The sequence below is a fragment of the Equus caballus genome, chromosome 26 (assembly GCF_041296265.1).
Source record: "Equus caballus isolate H_3958 breed thoroughbred chromosome 26, TB-T2T, whole genome shotgun sequence".
NCBI classification, from domain to species: Eukaryota; Metazoa; Chordata; class Mammalia; order Perissodactyla; family Equidae; genus Equus; species Equus caballus.
Window position 1 is genome coordinate 44,455,687 of NC_091709.1, and position 16,166 is coordinate 44,471,852.

The 16,166-nt window shown below is 50.6% G+C and overlaps 1 protein-coding gene across 1 annotated transcript in view; it reads right to left on the reverse strand.

Moving 5' to 3' along the window:
- C2CD2 (C2 calcium dependent domain containing 2) overlaps positions 1-16,166 on the reverse strand; it is a 54,382-nt gene that overhangs the window by 5,771 nt on the left and 32,445 nt on the right. Inside the window, exons 8-13 of the mRNA XM_001491310.5 lie at positions 14,634-14,698; positions 12,797-12,921; positions 12,123-12,297; positions 11,200-11,313; positions 9,016-9,143; positions 6,917-7,226 (exon numbers count right to left, since the gene is read on the reverse strand). Coding sequence (XP_001491360.3) covers positions 6,917-7,226; positions 9,016-9,143; positions 11,200-11,313; positions 12,123-12,297; positions 12,797-12,921; positions 14,634-14,698 — 917 coding nt within the window. The remainder of the gene's footprint in view (positions 1-6,916; positions 7,227-9,015; positions 9,144-11,199; positions 11,314-12,122; positions 12,298-12,796; positions 12,922-14,633; positions 14,699-16,166) is intronic.

Genomic DNA, 16,166 nt, shown 5'->3' on the forward strand with positions numbered 1-16,166 from the left:
AGTCGGGAGGCCGTGTGCAGGGGTTTAAGGATGGCTGGGAAGGATGAAGCAGGAGGATGAGGATAAATGTAAGTGGCTTTTCTCTTGGCAGCAGGCCTCGTGTGCGACACCTGTGGGCCGTAAATGTCCGTTCCTGGAGCCATTTGGATCCCTGCAAGATGCAACGGATCAGGGAAAACCACCAGACAGGGTGTGTTATGACGCAGATCACACCACCACGTGGACTTGACTGTGGAGTTTGGCCAGTGGGGTGGGTGCCGTGGGGCCCACCGGTTAATTACCCGGCGTATCAGGTACCCCGGGCTCTCACACTGGACTAGAGGAGAGGAAGGAGGGGCCGAGGGACCCATTAGGTTCATCTGGACTGCTCTGATCCCACCCCCACCCCAACCTCCCCAGGGGGAACAGAAGCCTGGGGAGGGAGCCAACCAGTCCATCCCTGGGTCAGCTGGAGACCCAGGGACTTGGAGGCCAGCCCTACGAGGGCCTCTCCTGGAAGGCCCGTCTCCAAAGCCCGCTTCCTGTGTGTCCCTGAACTGGATGGAGCTGGGTCTGCGGTGTGAGCAGGGGTGGTGTTAGGGGTTGGATGGTGTCCTTCCAAAACTCATAAGATGGGATCCTAACCCCCAAGACCTCAGAGTGTGACCTGATTTAGGGACAGGGTCTTTACACACGTAGTTAAGTTACAGTGAGATCACTGGGGTGGCCTCTGATCCAACATGACTGTGTCCTTACAAAAAGGGGAAATCTGGAACACAGGGAGAACACCCCGTGAAGGTGAAGGCAGAGACGGGGGTGGTGTTCTACAAGCCCAGGAACACCAAGGACTGCCAGCAAACCCCTAGACGCTAGGAGAGGCCCGGAACATTCTCCGTCACAGCCCTCAGAAGGGACCAGCCCTGCTGACACCAGGATCCTGGACTGGGAGGGAACAGATTTCTGCTGCTTAAACCCCCATGTGTGGTTCTTTATACGGCCACCCCAGGGATCTAAGACAGATGGGAAAGGCGAGGGGAGCGTTTGACGTAAGACGAGGGTCCTGGAATGGCCAGCCACACCTTCCTGTTCAGTCCTTGTAACCCTGGCATGCCGCGGAGAAGATCAGGAACAGAGGGGTGGATGGCAGAGCCCTGTTCTCAGCCCCGAGATGCGCCTGAGTCGGCCAGCAGCTTTTTAAAACTGCCGAAGCCAGGCCTGCCCCCTGGGAGCAGCCGACCTGATCAGGTCTGGGGGGACACCCAGACATCAGCATCTTCTGAAAGACCCCAGGTCTTTCTAACATGCCGCTGGGGTTGACAACCACTAGCCCAGGTCAGGTCCAACTGCCAGCAGCACTTAGAACACCCAGAACACTTTGCTGAAGACCAGAGGCATCAACCCTGGGGGAACGGACCAGAGAGTGGACAGGAAGCAATACGTTCCCTTCCTCTTATGCCGTTCCCGGATGCTCCTTCACGTTTCCCAGTCTCTCAGAGCTGTGTGGATGGGGACAGACAGCAGCCCTGCGGGGCCCAGCACCTGGCTGTTGAGAAGCATGGGGTCTGTACCACTAAGAAAGAAGCCAGAGCATGGGGACAGGCAAAGCGTGGCTGTGTCCAAAATTCTTTATAAAGGGAATCTTTATTCCCTTTATAAACGTTTTGGAGCAATCACTGTAAATCGTTTAAATGAAATTATACTTTAAACGCCTAAAATTCAAATTCTTGCCACATTAGGATGAAATATCAAGGACTGCCAGCCTGTGAATTAAGTCACTAGAGTAGAAAGATTCATATACGCTAGTTGTTGGAAGCTCCTGCTGGCTGCAGTCTGTCCTGGTCTGAGGCTCCCTGGTTTCAGCAGCTTCCCCCACCGCCGAGGCAGCCCTGCTCACATGCCCCGCGCCAACAGGCCCACGGCGGGGTACTTTCTGTTCTTGTGTCCTCACTCACGCCCTCCAGGACAGGTCTGCTCTTCTGTTAGATTTTACTATTGGATGTCCACGCCAGGACCAGACGGTGTCATACACATTGGTGCACATTGTCCTGGAGTCATGTGCATGACTCACCAGGCCTGCATTTCTCCCAACTTGACATGACTTAGCACGGCTTCTAGGGGGACAACGTCAGCTTCTTGGACAGAAGACATTCATGTGAGGGGAGGGACTGAGGTTTGCAAATTGGCAGCCTGGAGCCTGGGGGGAGGTCTTATTCCTAGCTTACAAAGGAGGAAGCCACTGTTCCAGAGGTGATGTGCTCTGTCCTAGTCACGTGGGCCCAGGGTGGAGAGCCCGTGTCTCGCGCCCGGCTCTTCCGTGCTGCTCAGGATGGCATCTGAGCCGACGGGATGAGTCCCATCCCTGAGCAGGGGCCAGCCAGGAGTCTGGTAAAGGGCACATCAACTGGGGAGACCTCGAGAGAGCGGGATGGATCACAGCTCTCAGAGGAATCACAGAGCACAGCCCTCCACTCCGGCATGGACTCGGAAAGGATTTCCAGAACTGTGTAAATCTCCCTAGAGGCACGCTGGTGGCATGGGCAGGACAGCACATGCTAGCGATCCAAATCATCTCTGGGGTCCACAGTTCAACTCACCGAACGTGAAGGATAACCAGCATACACCGAGGTCGCTCATTTACATTTCTAAATAGAAAATGTTAAAGTCTGTTTAAACTTGGCCACTGTCTCACAGTTACCTTTGGGGTGGGTAATGCCGGAAGAACACGGCCACAGATCTGCTCGGGGCACCCTGGCACGGCCACCTCCCGGGGGGCTGCAGGCCGCAGCACGGACAGGCAGGCACACTCCCTCTAGACGTGGAGCTCCCTCAGCTAACGAGGACTGTGGTGGTCAGTCTTCACGTCAGTGTGGCCCGAGCCCCCGGTGAGCCCACGCTGATCTGAGCGTGATATGAAGGCACGTGGCGGATGTGGTCAAAAGCTACAGTCGGTTGGCGTGAACTAAAGGAGATTAGCCTGGATAACGTGGATGGGCTTCATCCGATCAATGGAATGCCTTCAGAGCGAAAACTAGGGTCTGCCGGAGAGGGGGACATTCCACCTCAAGGCTGCAGCATCGGCTCCTGCCTGCATCTCCAGCCTGCCGGCCCCCTACAGATGTCAGATTGTCAGCCCCCACAACCGCGGGAGCCCCTCCCCTGGAATACGGAAACTGTGGGTTCTGTTTCTTTGGAGAACCCTGACTGACACAGTAACTAATAGTTTGGAATGTCACACTTGGCTGTGGGCCCACAGAATCTGTCCCCCTTTGCTGATAGGGACATTCACATCCACCGGGCAAGAGGGGCTGGACGGTTTGGATTCCAAACTCTGAACTCCTTTACCCCAGGCCACCCGATCCACACCAGCAGGCACGAAGCAAGAGCCAGACTTCACCCCCAACTGCAAAGATTCCTTAAGATAAAATCTGGATGCAGGGTATGTGAAATTCGAGGCAAATAACCCAAATTTCAAACTAGGGGCAGGGAGGAGAAAAAAAGAGCTTTCCTTGCTTCTAGGAAAGTTAAAAAAAAAAAAGTCACAAGAAGGCTGAAGAATAAACAAACAAATGAAGGAATTCAAAACAATTACTCTAAATTATAGCTTTAACGTTGCAAACACTTACAGATTTATTCCTGTTTTGTCTCCACAGAGTCTAACAGACTTAAGTAGCTCCCTGAGGGATCCGTCTTAAAGTCGGATAGGTAGAAAAACAGAGACTAGAAGGAACCTGGTAAACTGTAGTTTGTTGCCCAAAGAACAGCTTTTGATTTCAAGTTAAACCATAGACGGTCTGTTTACGAAGAGCGACTACTCTTCAGAACTGGAGGATGACGAAGGGAACCGTCTGTCCGCATTTCACAGCCAGGCTGTTTGTCACAGCAGCTAAGAGGAATGCCCTCCCCTGACTGGCCGAGATGCTAACTAACGTGACCAGGTGCTTCAAGGAGGAGAATGGGGAACCCAGCATCCTGGTGGGGGGGGGGGGGCACTGGAAAGGGGGACAAAGAAAAAGGGAGGAAGGAGGGATCCACTTCCTGCTCTGTTAGAATATACGCTTTTCTCATAGCAAGACTACATTCAATTGTTTTAGAAAAAATATATAAGACAAAAATAACTTACTGTGTAGGCAATTAATGCTGGTTGGCATAGTGATCCTCTTAAGTTAAAGGGAATGAGCATGAGAGGAAGGAGGTAAAAAAAGAAAAGGATTCGAAAGCAAAATAAGAGGGAAAGACAGTAAGAGTTTTGAAGCATTTACATTGTACATACATATGCAGTTCCTGTGCGGGACACTTGGCAAGGTTTTTATTTTTACTTTTTAATATTTCTCACAGTCTCCATCAATGCTTTTGTTCCTATCTGTGGTGAAATGCACATAACATAAAATTTACCACCTTAACCGTTTCTAAGCGCGTGGTTCAGTTGTGTTAAGTACATTCTCATTGTTGTGCAACCACGAGAATAGTTTGTTAAGCTAAAAATAAACCCAAATTTAGGGAATTAATTTTTTGTATTGGCCGGTAGCATCGTACTATGTACATTTCCAACCAGCAAAATTCCGGGAGAATTCTAAATCTGCAGGCAGTCTCGGACACCTAGGGAAACTCCTTGCTACAACAGAAGATACAGGTGGTTCTCGAGCCAAAAAATAAGCTCTAGTTTAAAAATGAGACAGAACTCCACAGAACTGCTCCCTCTATCACCAGTTTCAAAAAATATTTGCTGGAAAACAAAAACTATTTGGCACCCGTAACACATAATCGTCTAAGGGTCTGACAACATCTCATAGAGATGCTGAGTACAAATCTCGCAGAAAAGACTGGAAGGAAAAGCAATTTTAAAAACACTGCCAAATATGTCCCTTTAAAAAATCTCGGGTCTGCGTGGAAGACATAAGAGTGGAATGTGCTGTAGGGCTGACGCCCCCTTCCCGAATGACAAGCCTCTCGGTGGAGCAGGAAGCACGTGCTGGAGGGGTCCCCAGCACGCCTGCTGGCACCCAGGTCCCCCAAAATGCCTCTCCTGAGGAGGTCATCCACCTGGCCCATGATGGGGGAGGAGGACAGCCATGACACAGCGAGGATGGAAACCCAAGGGAAAGAACTCTCCAGAAGGAAAAGCAGAGGGAGGTAAGGAGGGAGTCACAGGATAGACGAACAGTGGTCTCTGAATGGACCTGGGGTCAGCGAGGCTTGGCCCTTCAGAACAGAGGGCAGGTTGGGAGGTTTGGGTTCTGTCAGAAGAGGAAATACTCCATCAGGCGAAAGAAGGGAGAGGAGGGGTACCCTGCCCAGCGCCCACCTGCCTTCATCAGGACCAGGTGAGCCCCCTTGGGCTGCTCTGGCCCCAAGACAAGGACCAGGCCAGGGGTGCGTGTGTCATGCTGCGGATAAGAAGCCAGGTCACCCTGTCCATAACCTGGGCGAGCCTTCGTAACAGAAGCGAGGGAGCGGCCACAGAGGTCAACGCATGGTTACAGCTTCCCAAGCCAGGCCAGGTCACCCAGACTCAGTCCACGGGATCAGGACCCCCAAGACCATGCAGTGAGCAGATGGAGGCCCGTGGCCCAATCATCACGGGGTCTGGAAATCACATCCAGGAATCCTCTTCCTTTCTCTTTTTCTTCCAACTTTCAACTCCTCCCCCATCTGTCCCCACTCCACTTTGGCCAGGGGGGTAGGTCACAGGGGAGAGACATGAAGTGAATGGGAAGAGGTGGGCAAGGTTGGATGCAGACCCTGTACAGCGGGGTTCTCAGCCACGGCACTGCGGGCATCGGGGCCACCCTGTGCACCACAGGCTGTTGAGCAGTGCCCCTGGCCTCTACTTCCCTGATGCCAGCTGTGACAAGTGAACTGTCCCCAGACACTGCCAGTGTCCCTGGTGTGAGACCCACTGGTCCACGGCCCCCACAACAGAGGGGCAGCGAGGCAGTGGCAGGGCAGCTTGCCAAGGTCCCCAACCCAGAGTGACTGGAATTTCCCGTGTCCCCACTCTTGGGGAGCTGGGACTCAGTCCTGAGCCGCGCCCAGGACTCCCGGCCTGGCCCAGGCGCCTGCCTTCGTCTCCCATCCTGTCCTCTGCACCGGGATCTCCTGTTCCTGCCTGGCTGGGGGATCGGGGAGCAGGGGGCACACCCCCTTTAGGGAGGAGGAAGCTGAGGCTCAGAGAGCTGAGTCTCACCTCTAGAACTGGGCCCAGGCCCCTGGACTGTGTCCCCTCGGCAAATATCTTTAGGTCACGGTCATGCCAAAGCCCCGTCTAGGGAAAACTGCGCAGGTTGAGGAAATTTACAGATTTAGAGCACCGACTGAGTGCTAATGGAAAACAATCGATGATGCTAATGAAATGACTGCCTCATCAACACATCATATTAAGTGAATCGGTTAATTTTCTAGGGCGCTCATCTCCCCGTGGACCCTGCGAGGCTCAGGTGGCGAGGTCTGGTCTGCTGTGCGTTGGCAGGAAGAGTCTGTGGGCACCAGCGAGGAGGGTGCCATCCCCACAACTGGAGGAAACCCAGTGTGGCCCCACTGTGCTCTGAGTCTCTGGCTGCATGTTGCACCCGGCTCTTGGTGACCCATCTAAATGCTCTGGGTAGTTTTACCCCTGGGGGTGGGGAGCAAGCCCCGACGGAGGAAGGGGTGCCTCTAGCATGAACACAAACTGACCACCCCCCGCCACCAGCAAACGCAGAGGGATGACCCAGCCACTCACACTCAGAAGGATTCTGAATATGTCCCCGCCCCGACCCCTGCCCACGGGCTCTAAATGGGTGCAACCGTTTAGTGCAGGTGTCTTTCTCAGGGTGGGGGCGCTGAGGGTGGGATGGACTTCTAGAGGAGAAGGGAAAGAAGGCAGATGATGATGATGAGAACTAAGAGTGAGCTTGGAAACTAGTGGAGAGCAAAGCCGGGGTGGGCGCGGGGCAGGTACCTTTATGCTTTTTGGCAGCGCCCGGCTCGGAGACACTCAGGGAGCTCTCTGACAGCTCATCCCCGTCGGGGTCCAGTGGGGCTTGGCTGCCCCATGCCGCGGCCTGCGACTCCTTCTCCAAGTCCCAGGAGTCTAGCTCACTCTCCTGGGACTCCAGGGCCGGTGGGGCCTGCGCTGACGCCCCTTCCTCGGGCGGGTCAGAGGCTGCGGCCGCCCCCGGATGGGACGGGGCGTCCTCCTGGTGGGCGCTGTCCATGGAGGCTGCGTAGTCCAGCATCAGTGTGGCCTCGTTGTCCTGAGATAGCGAGGTCTGTCGGGGAGGCGAAAGAAAAAGTCAGTGTGAGGGAAGATGACAAGGATGCCTGGAAGGCCGTGCGGGCGTGGAAAAGCCTGGAAAGCACTGTGCAAACATCATAACCGGTGATCTCAGTGTCAGAAGACACCCAGGTCCTCCGCGGAGGCAGCTAAGAAAACACGGCAGCTGCATTTCAAGGGGTGAAAATGCACCCCTGCATTCCATGCTCACTGCAGACGGCGGGCCGCCTGGCAGGGAGGAGTGTGCAGGGTGGAGGGTGTTGACGAAGGGGTCAGCACCCTTCCCTAGCAGAGGGGCCAGCCAGAGGGTGTGTGGGAGCCCTGGAGGGCGATGCAAGAGTGAGCACGACCCTCTAAGGAGATGGCAGACTGAGTGACAGAGGAAGGGGGCTTCAGAGTCTCAGATTCTGTTTCTCTCTCAAGCTTTTGTTCCTAAGCATTTTTACACTTCCTGCAAGTGGAAATTAATGGATATACACTATGTATCCTGAGAATTATATTTGCATGTAAAACATAGGTATGTGCTAAACTAACCTATGGGATGGGGAGCCGGGAAGGGGTTCCCGGGATGGTGGGAAAGTGACTGTGGGGGACAGGGGGGCCTAGTGACCAAGGCACTTTTCTGACTCAAGTGCCGGCTTGCAGAAGTGCCCACTGACTCAAGAGGGGACAGGTCGAGCATCAGCAAAAGTAATAATCGCAGTGGGTTGGGTGAGTTAAACGTTAAGATCCATGAGTCCCTAATGATTCTGAAATCAAACCTTAGAGAAAGCACAGAGGCGGTGGTCACGAGTCTCAACCTTATTTTGTGCCAGTTCATCCAGGACGAAAGAAAACCCAACAGGTGGCCTGGGCGCTTCCAGAGACGCCATCGCCCCCTGCTGGCTGCCACTGGAAGTGCACCCAGGAAACCCCAGAGAGGCACCTGTGGGCCTAGAGGGATGCCCAAGGCCACCTGGGAGCTGTACCCCTTGGGACTTGAGCACCGGCCACCATGCCCTGAGCATTATACTGACCGGTTCTGACCCCTCTCCCAGCAGCTGAGGCGTGGATTTTCAGCATGCCCTCCCACCCTACCCTCTCATGCCTCGAAGCATCAACCCAGCCTCCGTGTTCAAAAATCCTTCTTCCTCCCCATCCGCTCCCAGCTACCATATCCCCCAGCCACCCCTCCACTGCTCACATTCTCCTTGTTCATTCTGAAACATCAACAAAGAGGAAGGGACTCTGGGGTGCCTGTGCCCTGAGGGGCTGGCCTCTCCAGCAGCCTGGCCTGCATGGTGGCCACCAGGACTCACCATCTACCTGCACAGGTGACACAGAGCAGGACCAGGGAGGGAACGGGCTCAGGATATGTTTTAAAACAATCTGCATTTCTCTCTGATTGCAAAAGGCAAACATATTCACGGCAAAAAAATTAAAGCGGGTTGGAAAGGCGTAAGGTGGAAAGTGAAAGTTCCCCACCCTCGAGGGTGGGAGGGTGGAGGTTCTGTCCCAGTGGGGAGTCTGACATCATGTCAGTCTTTCTCTTTCAATAATTTTTCTTCAAATGATTCACCAACTTCTCAACCAACAAAGCACCCCGGGTCAGAAACTCTCAAGTTTCCTTGATAAACAGGATAAGCTGCGTAAACACAGTACCGCGAATAACCCCCTGGTTGGGTGAGGAAAGTAATGTGACATTTGTAAATGGAACTTTCTGGAAGCGGACCAAGAGCTGGGCTGACTCCCACAAGGGGGCGGGGTGGTGGCCGGGACAGACGTGCGCGCCCGCGAGGCCGCACCTTGGAGACCCCGGATATGATGAGGGTGCTTTTCTTCCGAGGAGACTTGAGCTTCAGCTTCGAAGACTCGCTGAGCTGTCGAATGGCAACTTCGGCCACCGGGTCGGACCCATTCAACACCAGCAGTTCTGCGGAGGGAAGGCCGTGTGGACACATGAGCAAGAGTTAAGACCGTTGTCGACCCTCCGTCTACAGCTGATTGTGTGGTTACGTGCTCCTCACTGAGGTGCACGCTTAAGGTCCACGCATTTTATTCTACAGAAGTGACCCCTCCACCAAGGTGCTGAGAGATGACTAAAGCAGGGAAACTAACAAACAACCTCTCACCTTTGGGGGGATTCTGGACTTTGCAAGGCAATACAATTACTCTTTTTCTCTCCCAAGAGTGGTTAACACACATGATGGTGTTCAGAGCCATGAAGGGCCAGCTCCTTCCCATGGTTAGAAATACCCCACCCCGGCCAACACCTGCAGAATGCTTAATGTGTACCAGGCGCTGTGCACACTACTTCATTTTAATCACCCTGTGAACCCTATGAGGGAGGTACTTTTTTTTTTTTTTGCTGAGGAAGAGTCACTCTGAGCTAACATCTTTGCCAATCTTCCTCTTTTTTGTACGTGGGTCACCACCACAGCATGGCTGCTGATGAGTGGTATAGGTCCACACTCAGGATCTGCACCCATCCACTGAAGCAGAGCATGCCGAACTTAACCACTAGGCCATGAGGCCAGCCCTGAGGGAGGTACTTTTTTTATCCCCATTTGAGAAATGGGGAAATTGTCAAGCAGCCAGGCAGGTGGCAGAGCCAAGATGCCCAGCCAGGTCTCTCAGACTTGGAGCTGGTGCTTAGACCTTACGCTGTTCTGGTAAGGTAAAATTAAAATGGCAACGCCATCAAAGGAGCACGATGTGAACAGGAAGTCTTCCCGTCTGAGTTTTGGCCGTGGCCTACGGATGACAGATGCTACATTTCCAAAGGGAGTGGTGACTGGGCCCATGCGGCCGAGAACTGCTTGACCATAACCCACGGGGAGAAGAGAGAAAGTCCCAAGAAAGGCCTTGGGGAGGACTCCTCAGGAAGAGCTGTGCTGGGGTTCTCAATGCCCCCAAGGGACAGGCGTGGGACTGCCACCTCCGCACACCAAGCCCAGAGCCTCTGTGCTGTGCACGGAGAGCCCTGTCGAGGCGCCCGGTGTGCCTGAGAAGGCTACTGCAGCCCCCGGTTGCATGGTGGGAGCTGACGCTCGGGGCTGCACCGCTGCCCATGGACCAGGGGAGGAAGCCGCCTCAGGGTCTTTTAAAAAGGGATGTGGCCCAGGTGTGGGGACCGCTGCAGTGTGAGGCCGTGGGGCATCCTGTCAGGGGCAGAAACAGAGACAGGGTGCTCAGGAACAGCAAGCCCAAGGAAGGGCATTGCTGTGTCTAGGAAGTTGTAGCTGGGCAGACCCTGCAGCCTGTATCTGAAGAACCAGGAAAATGCCCACAAGGGAAAGAGGCCATTTCAACTTCCGCCAGGCTGAGAAAATACAAACCCTCAGATGAGAACTTTCTACCCCCCTCCCCTGCTCCTCCTTGCCCCATCTTTGACACTGACAAGGTCTGAGCAGGACTCAGCGAACAGGAAGATGAGCAGAGAGAAGCTGCCAGCCCGCCCCGTCTCTGACCCCAGAGCCCAGTGAGAAAATTTAATCCCCAAATTTAGATTCTGCTGTGACTTCAAAAGGCAGTAACACAGCTCCTTAAAGATGTTTATGACCTCAAAGTGACCACAAAAATGGGAAATCGGCATCAAGACCTTTGGGGGAAACTCCTCTGATAAACAGGTTTCATGGGACCGTGGGAGAAAACAACAAAGCTGCTTTGATGATGATGTCTCCTGAGTCCCACTCATTTTATGATTTTCACCTAACTGCTATGTTGAAGGAGAGAAAAATAACGCCCAGAAACGTTATGAAATGAGGCAGAAGCTATTTTGTTAAGGCATTCCCTAAAACTCAAAGCTGATGCTAGCGCCGCTGCTGGACCTCGATTTCCCTTTTCTCCTAGTTCTTCACTTATTATTATAGAAAACTCCCCCCAAACTCCGGAAAGGAAATGCGTGCTTCTCATCAGATGACACAGGCTCGTGAGCAGAGCCGCAGGAAGCCAAGAGGGAGACGCACCACGAGCCAGGGGTCCGTTACCTGTGTCTGAAGAGGAGAACGTCTTACTGACGGGAGCGCTGTGGCAAGAGATGGCTTGGACCGAGATGTCCTTCTCAATCACCTTCACCTTGACAGGCGTCCTCAGGGGAGACTCTGCCGGGGGGGAAAAATCCCCATGGTGACAGCCCTCCGCAGCGAAACCCCACCTGCCTTCCATGCAACTTCCCGCCGTTGGGAAAGCCAAGGGCTGAACCTCAAGATGTCTTAACAATCTCTCTTCTTCTTTCTTTCTTTTTTTTTTAGGGGGTGGGAAGGGTTTGCCTGGAAGTGGTGTGGGGAGCCCAGGTTTAAATCAAATTTCAGAAACACTTTAATTAAAGGCAGAATTTCACTTTCTGTTTTGCATTTGAGAACTGGGCCAAGCAATGCAGGCTGGGAAGATAATAGTTTTGTATAAGCAGAAACCAGTATAAATAAAAAATAATACATCATAAATCATACACTTGCATGGAAGCTGTCTCCAGGGTGGGGGCTGTGGGGACAGGTACAGAATTCGGCTGGGTCTAAAATGGGTGCACATCAAGCCGTCTAAGAAATGATGTTTAACGTAAGAAACTCTACGCTGACTGCTCACATCTAACATTTCAAGATGGTGTGGTGTCCCCACGTGAACGTAATGCAGCACTTAACCACATGCGCATCTACTCTCTAGAGCTCAGCTTCAGAATATACCAGCGTTGACCCCTGCTTCAGCTCGCCATGTATTTATTTGACAAAATAGAAAGATGATTGCCTTAAGAGCAGTTAAGCAGAAGTCCTTCCAATTACTATCCTTCCTGCGCCTTGACATTTTCTGAAGCATCCTCAATACCGCCAACTGGCAGCCTTCTGCAGTTACAGAGGCAAGACGTCTACAGGGCACTTCAGAGTGTCTGCAGGGACGGCGCTTCCCGCTCTCTCACCAGAGCTGAGCGGGGACGCCCGCCCTGTCTCGAAGCGAGGCTTGGTTTTCACAGCAGTGACAGTAGTGACCACAGTCCCACAGGGCATCACCGTGCGGTCCCTTTCTATCTTCGCAGCAGGAACAGGGGGAGGCGTCGGCCAGGGTTTCGCTTCGCCGGGTTCTATGTAAGAAAACTGCAGAGAAGGCTGGTTACATGCCTTACAGTCAGCGCGAAGACGGACACCCCACCGGGGAACGCCGACTTCCTCTGAAATATGCACTGGTCTCTCCCACTGATGCCACTTAGTATTAGAACTGACTTATAATTAACCCAGATTTCCCCAGAATTGACATGGGACGATGAAACCCATGCTCAAACCCAGTCACTCAACACAGAATAATTGGAGCAAAAGGTGGAGAACCAAATGAAATAAAAAAGCCATTTCTGGGTTAAGCCCACGTGAAATGGCACCATGGAAAGTCATATCATATGGCAGACAACTCAACCCCACCATGGGCAGGAAGGGTCCCAGCAAAGTCTGCAAATGGCCAGCATGAAAGAGCAACTCTACTGAGATGAGCTTCTTGTTTCACGGTGGAGCAAGAGCAAGACTCTGACACACACATGTGAAGATGCTCTTCGTCCCAAGTGGGCGGAGCTGGAACTTGGCCCCAAAGAGAATGACGTCCTACCTCTGCGGTGACCGAACCCGACACTGAGCTGCCGAAGGAGGACCCGCTGGTCAGCGTAAAGCTTTGTGGCCCAGAAGGCTGCTTCTTAAACAGATCTAAAGGAACAGTCGTCATGGCCAGCGGGGCTAAAAAGACAGGAGACAAGCAAGGAGCTCCGTGGATGTTCCCACCGGGTTCCATGAGAGCAAAAGGTCAGCGTGACCAGAATGACCAGAACAACCTCCGGGTGGATGTCCTGTTCACTTGAAAATGCTCCAGTTTCAGCACATTGCAAAAACATCAATGTCATAAAAGACAAAGAAAGCCTGTAGAAATGTTCCAGACCAAGGGAGGCTGAAGAGAGATGAGGATTAGAGGCAATGTCTGATTCTGTGCTGGAGAGGGAAACAGCTGCTGTGAGGGACATTAGTGGGTCAACTGATGAAAATGGGAATACGGGCGGTGAAGAGCTGTCTCAATGCAAATTCAGGAAGCTGATAACTACTGTGGACGCTTAAGAAAACATCCCTGTTCTCAGGAAATACACACGGAAGAATTTAGGGGTAAAAGGCCATTGTGCATGCAGCTGACCCTCAAATGGTTCACACATTCACCCGTGTGTGTGTGTGTGTGTGCGTGCGCACGTGGGTGTGGACAGAGCAAGTGAGAGCAACCACCACGTGTATAATAACAACCACCAATAATAAAGGAAATGGGGCAAAATGTTAAAAACACATGAGTTTGAGTAAAGGTCGAATGGTTGTTCTTTGCTTTTTTTTTTTTTAAGTTGGAAATTTCATAGATCCCATCAGGCTGGACTGGGATGAAATTCCAATGGAAGGGGCAGGAGCGGTGCCCCAGGAATGTAGGAGGAGCCGGCTTCTCTGCAGGCAAACTGGCCCCACGCTGTGTTCACACTGCTCGCCCTCTCTGGGAATGTCAGCTCTTATCTCAGGAGCGTCCCCATTATCTCAAGATGACAGCATCAAGGAAACTGCCTCAGAATTCTTGTTCAGAACCAGAAGCTTGAATTGCTGTTTCCCGTGCCTTTGTGACTTTAGGAGATAACCAAATGGCCTGGATTTGTAGCTAGCCAAGCCAGGCAAATGTCCTCCTCTCCCAATTTTGGTATCAGACTTAAAATCTGATAAACACTGAAACATTTATACGCATGCACACATACAGGTCCAGTGTCCACTTCAGGGATTTCTACTTATTGTTGCTGTCTTGTATCTAAAGCACGTGTCCAATTGAAAAGCAGCTGTGGCTTATTTCACAGGAAAAGCCAGTTGAGATTCACAGAGACAGGAAGGAGAATGGTGGGTGCGGGAGCCCCGGGGGAAGGAGGGAATGAGGACCTGTTTAGTGGCAAGAGTTTCAGTTTTGTAAGATAAAAAGAGTTCTGAAGATGGACGGCGGTGGGGGTTGCACCACCATGTGAATGCACTTAATGCCACTGAATTTTATACTCAAAAATGGTGAAGATGGTAAGTTTTACGTTATATGTATTTTACCACAATTGTAAAAAAAAAAAAAGGGAGAGTCTATTGAGGCCAACACAGTTGAGAACTGCTTCTCTAAGCCAAGAATTCTTGAATAAACGATTTTGGGAATTTGTTAAACAAACAAACCACAAAACCAGTTGAACATACTCTTTCCCAAAATCTATGACCTTGGTGGTAACTGAAATTGACTGTCAAACAAATACTCCCCTGGGAAGACCCGGCGTGGTTTCACGGAGGACCGGCCTCCTGTGCTGGGTCTACTGCCCACCCCTCAACAGCTTCCCAACGCCACGGTCAGGGCGGCCGGATGACCCTCTCAGAGGGCAGGGCCTCCGTCCACGCTCCACACGCACCTTCTGAGGCTCGCCCATCCTGTGAAATCTGTAGGTACAACTCCTTCGACTTAGCATTCAGCTCACTGCAGAAAGGAAAAAGAGCTGTGATCCTGAAAAATGCTTAATTACTTTTTTGAAACAGTATTTTTTTTCTGATTATAGAAAGCAGCACACATCACTATCAATATTTAAGAAACTACAGAGACATATAACCAAACATACAAAGATTATCTGCAACCTCACTTTCCATAATAGCTACTGTTTACAAATAGCTCCTGTTAATATTTGGTGACTAGTCTTCCAGAACTATCCAACAGAACTTTCTGGATGATGATGGAAATGCTCTAAATAGGTGCTATCAAATATGCTGGCCACTAGCCACATGTGGCTATTGAGAACTTGAAATGTGGCCAGTGCAAACTGAGAAACTGGACTTTTTAATTTTATTAATTGAAATTTAAAGAGCCACATGTGGCTAGCAGTTACTGTATCAAAGTGCAGCTATATAATTATCTAAAAACAAAACATAGAACCCATATATCCCGCTGCTCCTTTCCAACCTATTTTTTTCACTTAAGATATCATGGATATCTTTCCACGTCAATAACTAGAGAGCAACATAATTTTTAATAGGTATCTAGTATTCCACTATCTGGCCTTAGGAGATTTTATGTAGCCAATTCCTTAATAACCAACCCTTGATAATGAGTTGGTTGTTTCCAATATTTCATAATTATAAACATCCTCATACATATGTCTTTGCACATACTGTGTGATGATTTCCTTAGGAAAACGGTAATTGCCAGTCAAAAGGTACACATATTTAAGAGATTTTTCTTCTTTTTACACATATTGATGACCTCCAGAATGGGTATTCCAATTTACACTTTCACTGGCCATTCCTACCCTCTTATTCTTTACCAACCTGTAAGGTAAAAAAACATGATGTCTTTTGGTTATGTTTGCTATTTCTGAGACTGAATATCTTTCCAGAAGTTTCTGGTCATCTATAGTTCTTGCTTTTGTGTTTCTAGTTCATAAATTTTGCCCAGTTTTCCAACAGAGTGTTCATATTTTCATTAATGATTTATAAAAGCCCTTTGTATTACACATGCAACTTTTCTTCCATTACTTTTTTTAATTGTTTACGATTTAAGCATCAGAAAGCAATTTCTTTATTTTTGCAGTCAGCCACTTTATCGAAATATTGTTTCTACTCGTTTTTCTAATGTTATTTCTATCCTATATCCATTATTTCTAATAGTTTTAATTACTTTTCGTGAGTAGTCTAGATATGTAATAATATCATCTCCAAGTAATGATTAGTTTTGCCTCTTCGTTTCTAGTACTTGTACACGATTTTTCTTATCTAATTGCACTAACCAGTACTTCTAGAACAAAACAGGGGGTATCCTCTTGATGTTAGTGGGGCTGTTTCTGGTATTGATCATTTATAGTGATTTTTAAAAATTTTTATTTATTTATTTATAATACAGCAATTTCTAAAAATTTTAATAAAAGAAGTGCCCATAAATCTTGTTCCAATTAAGA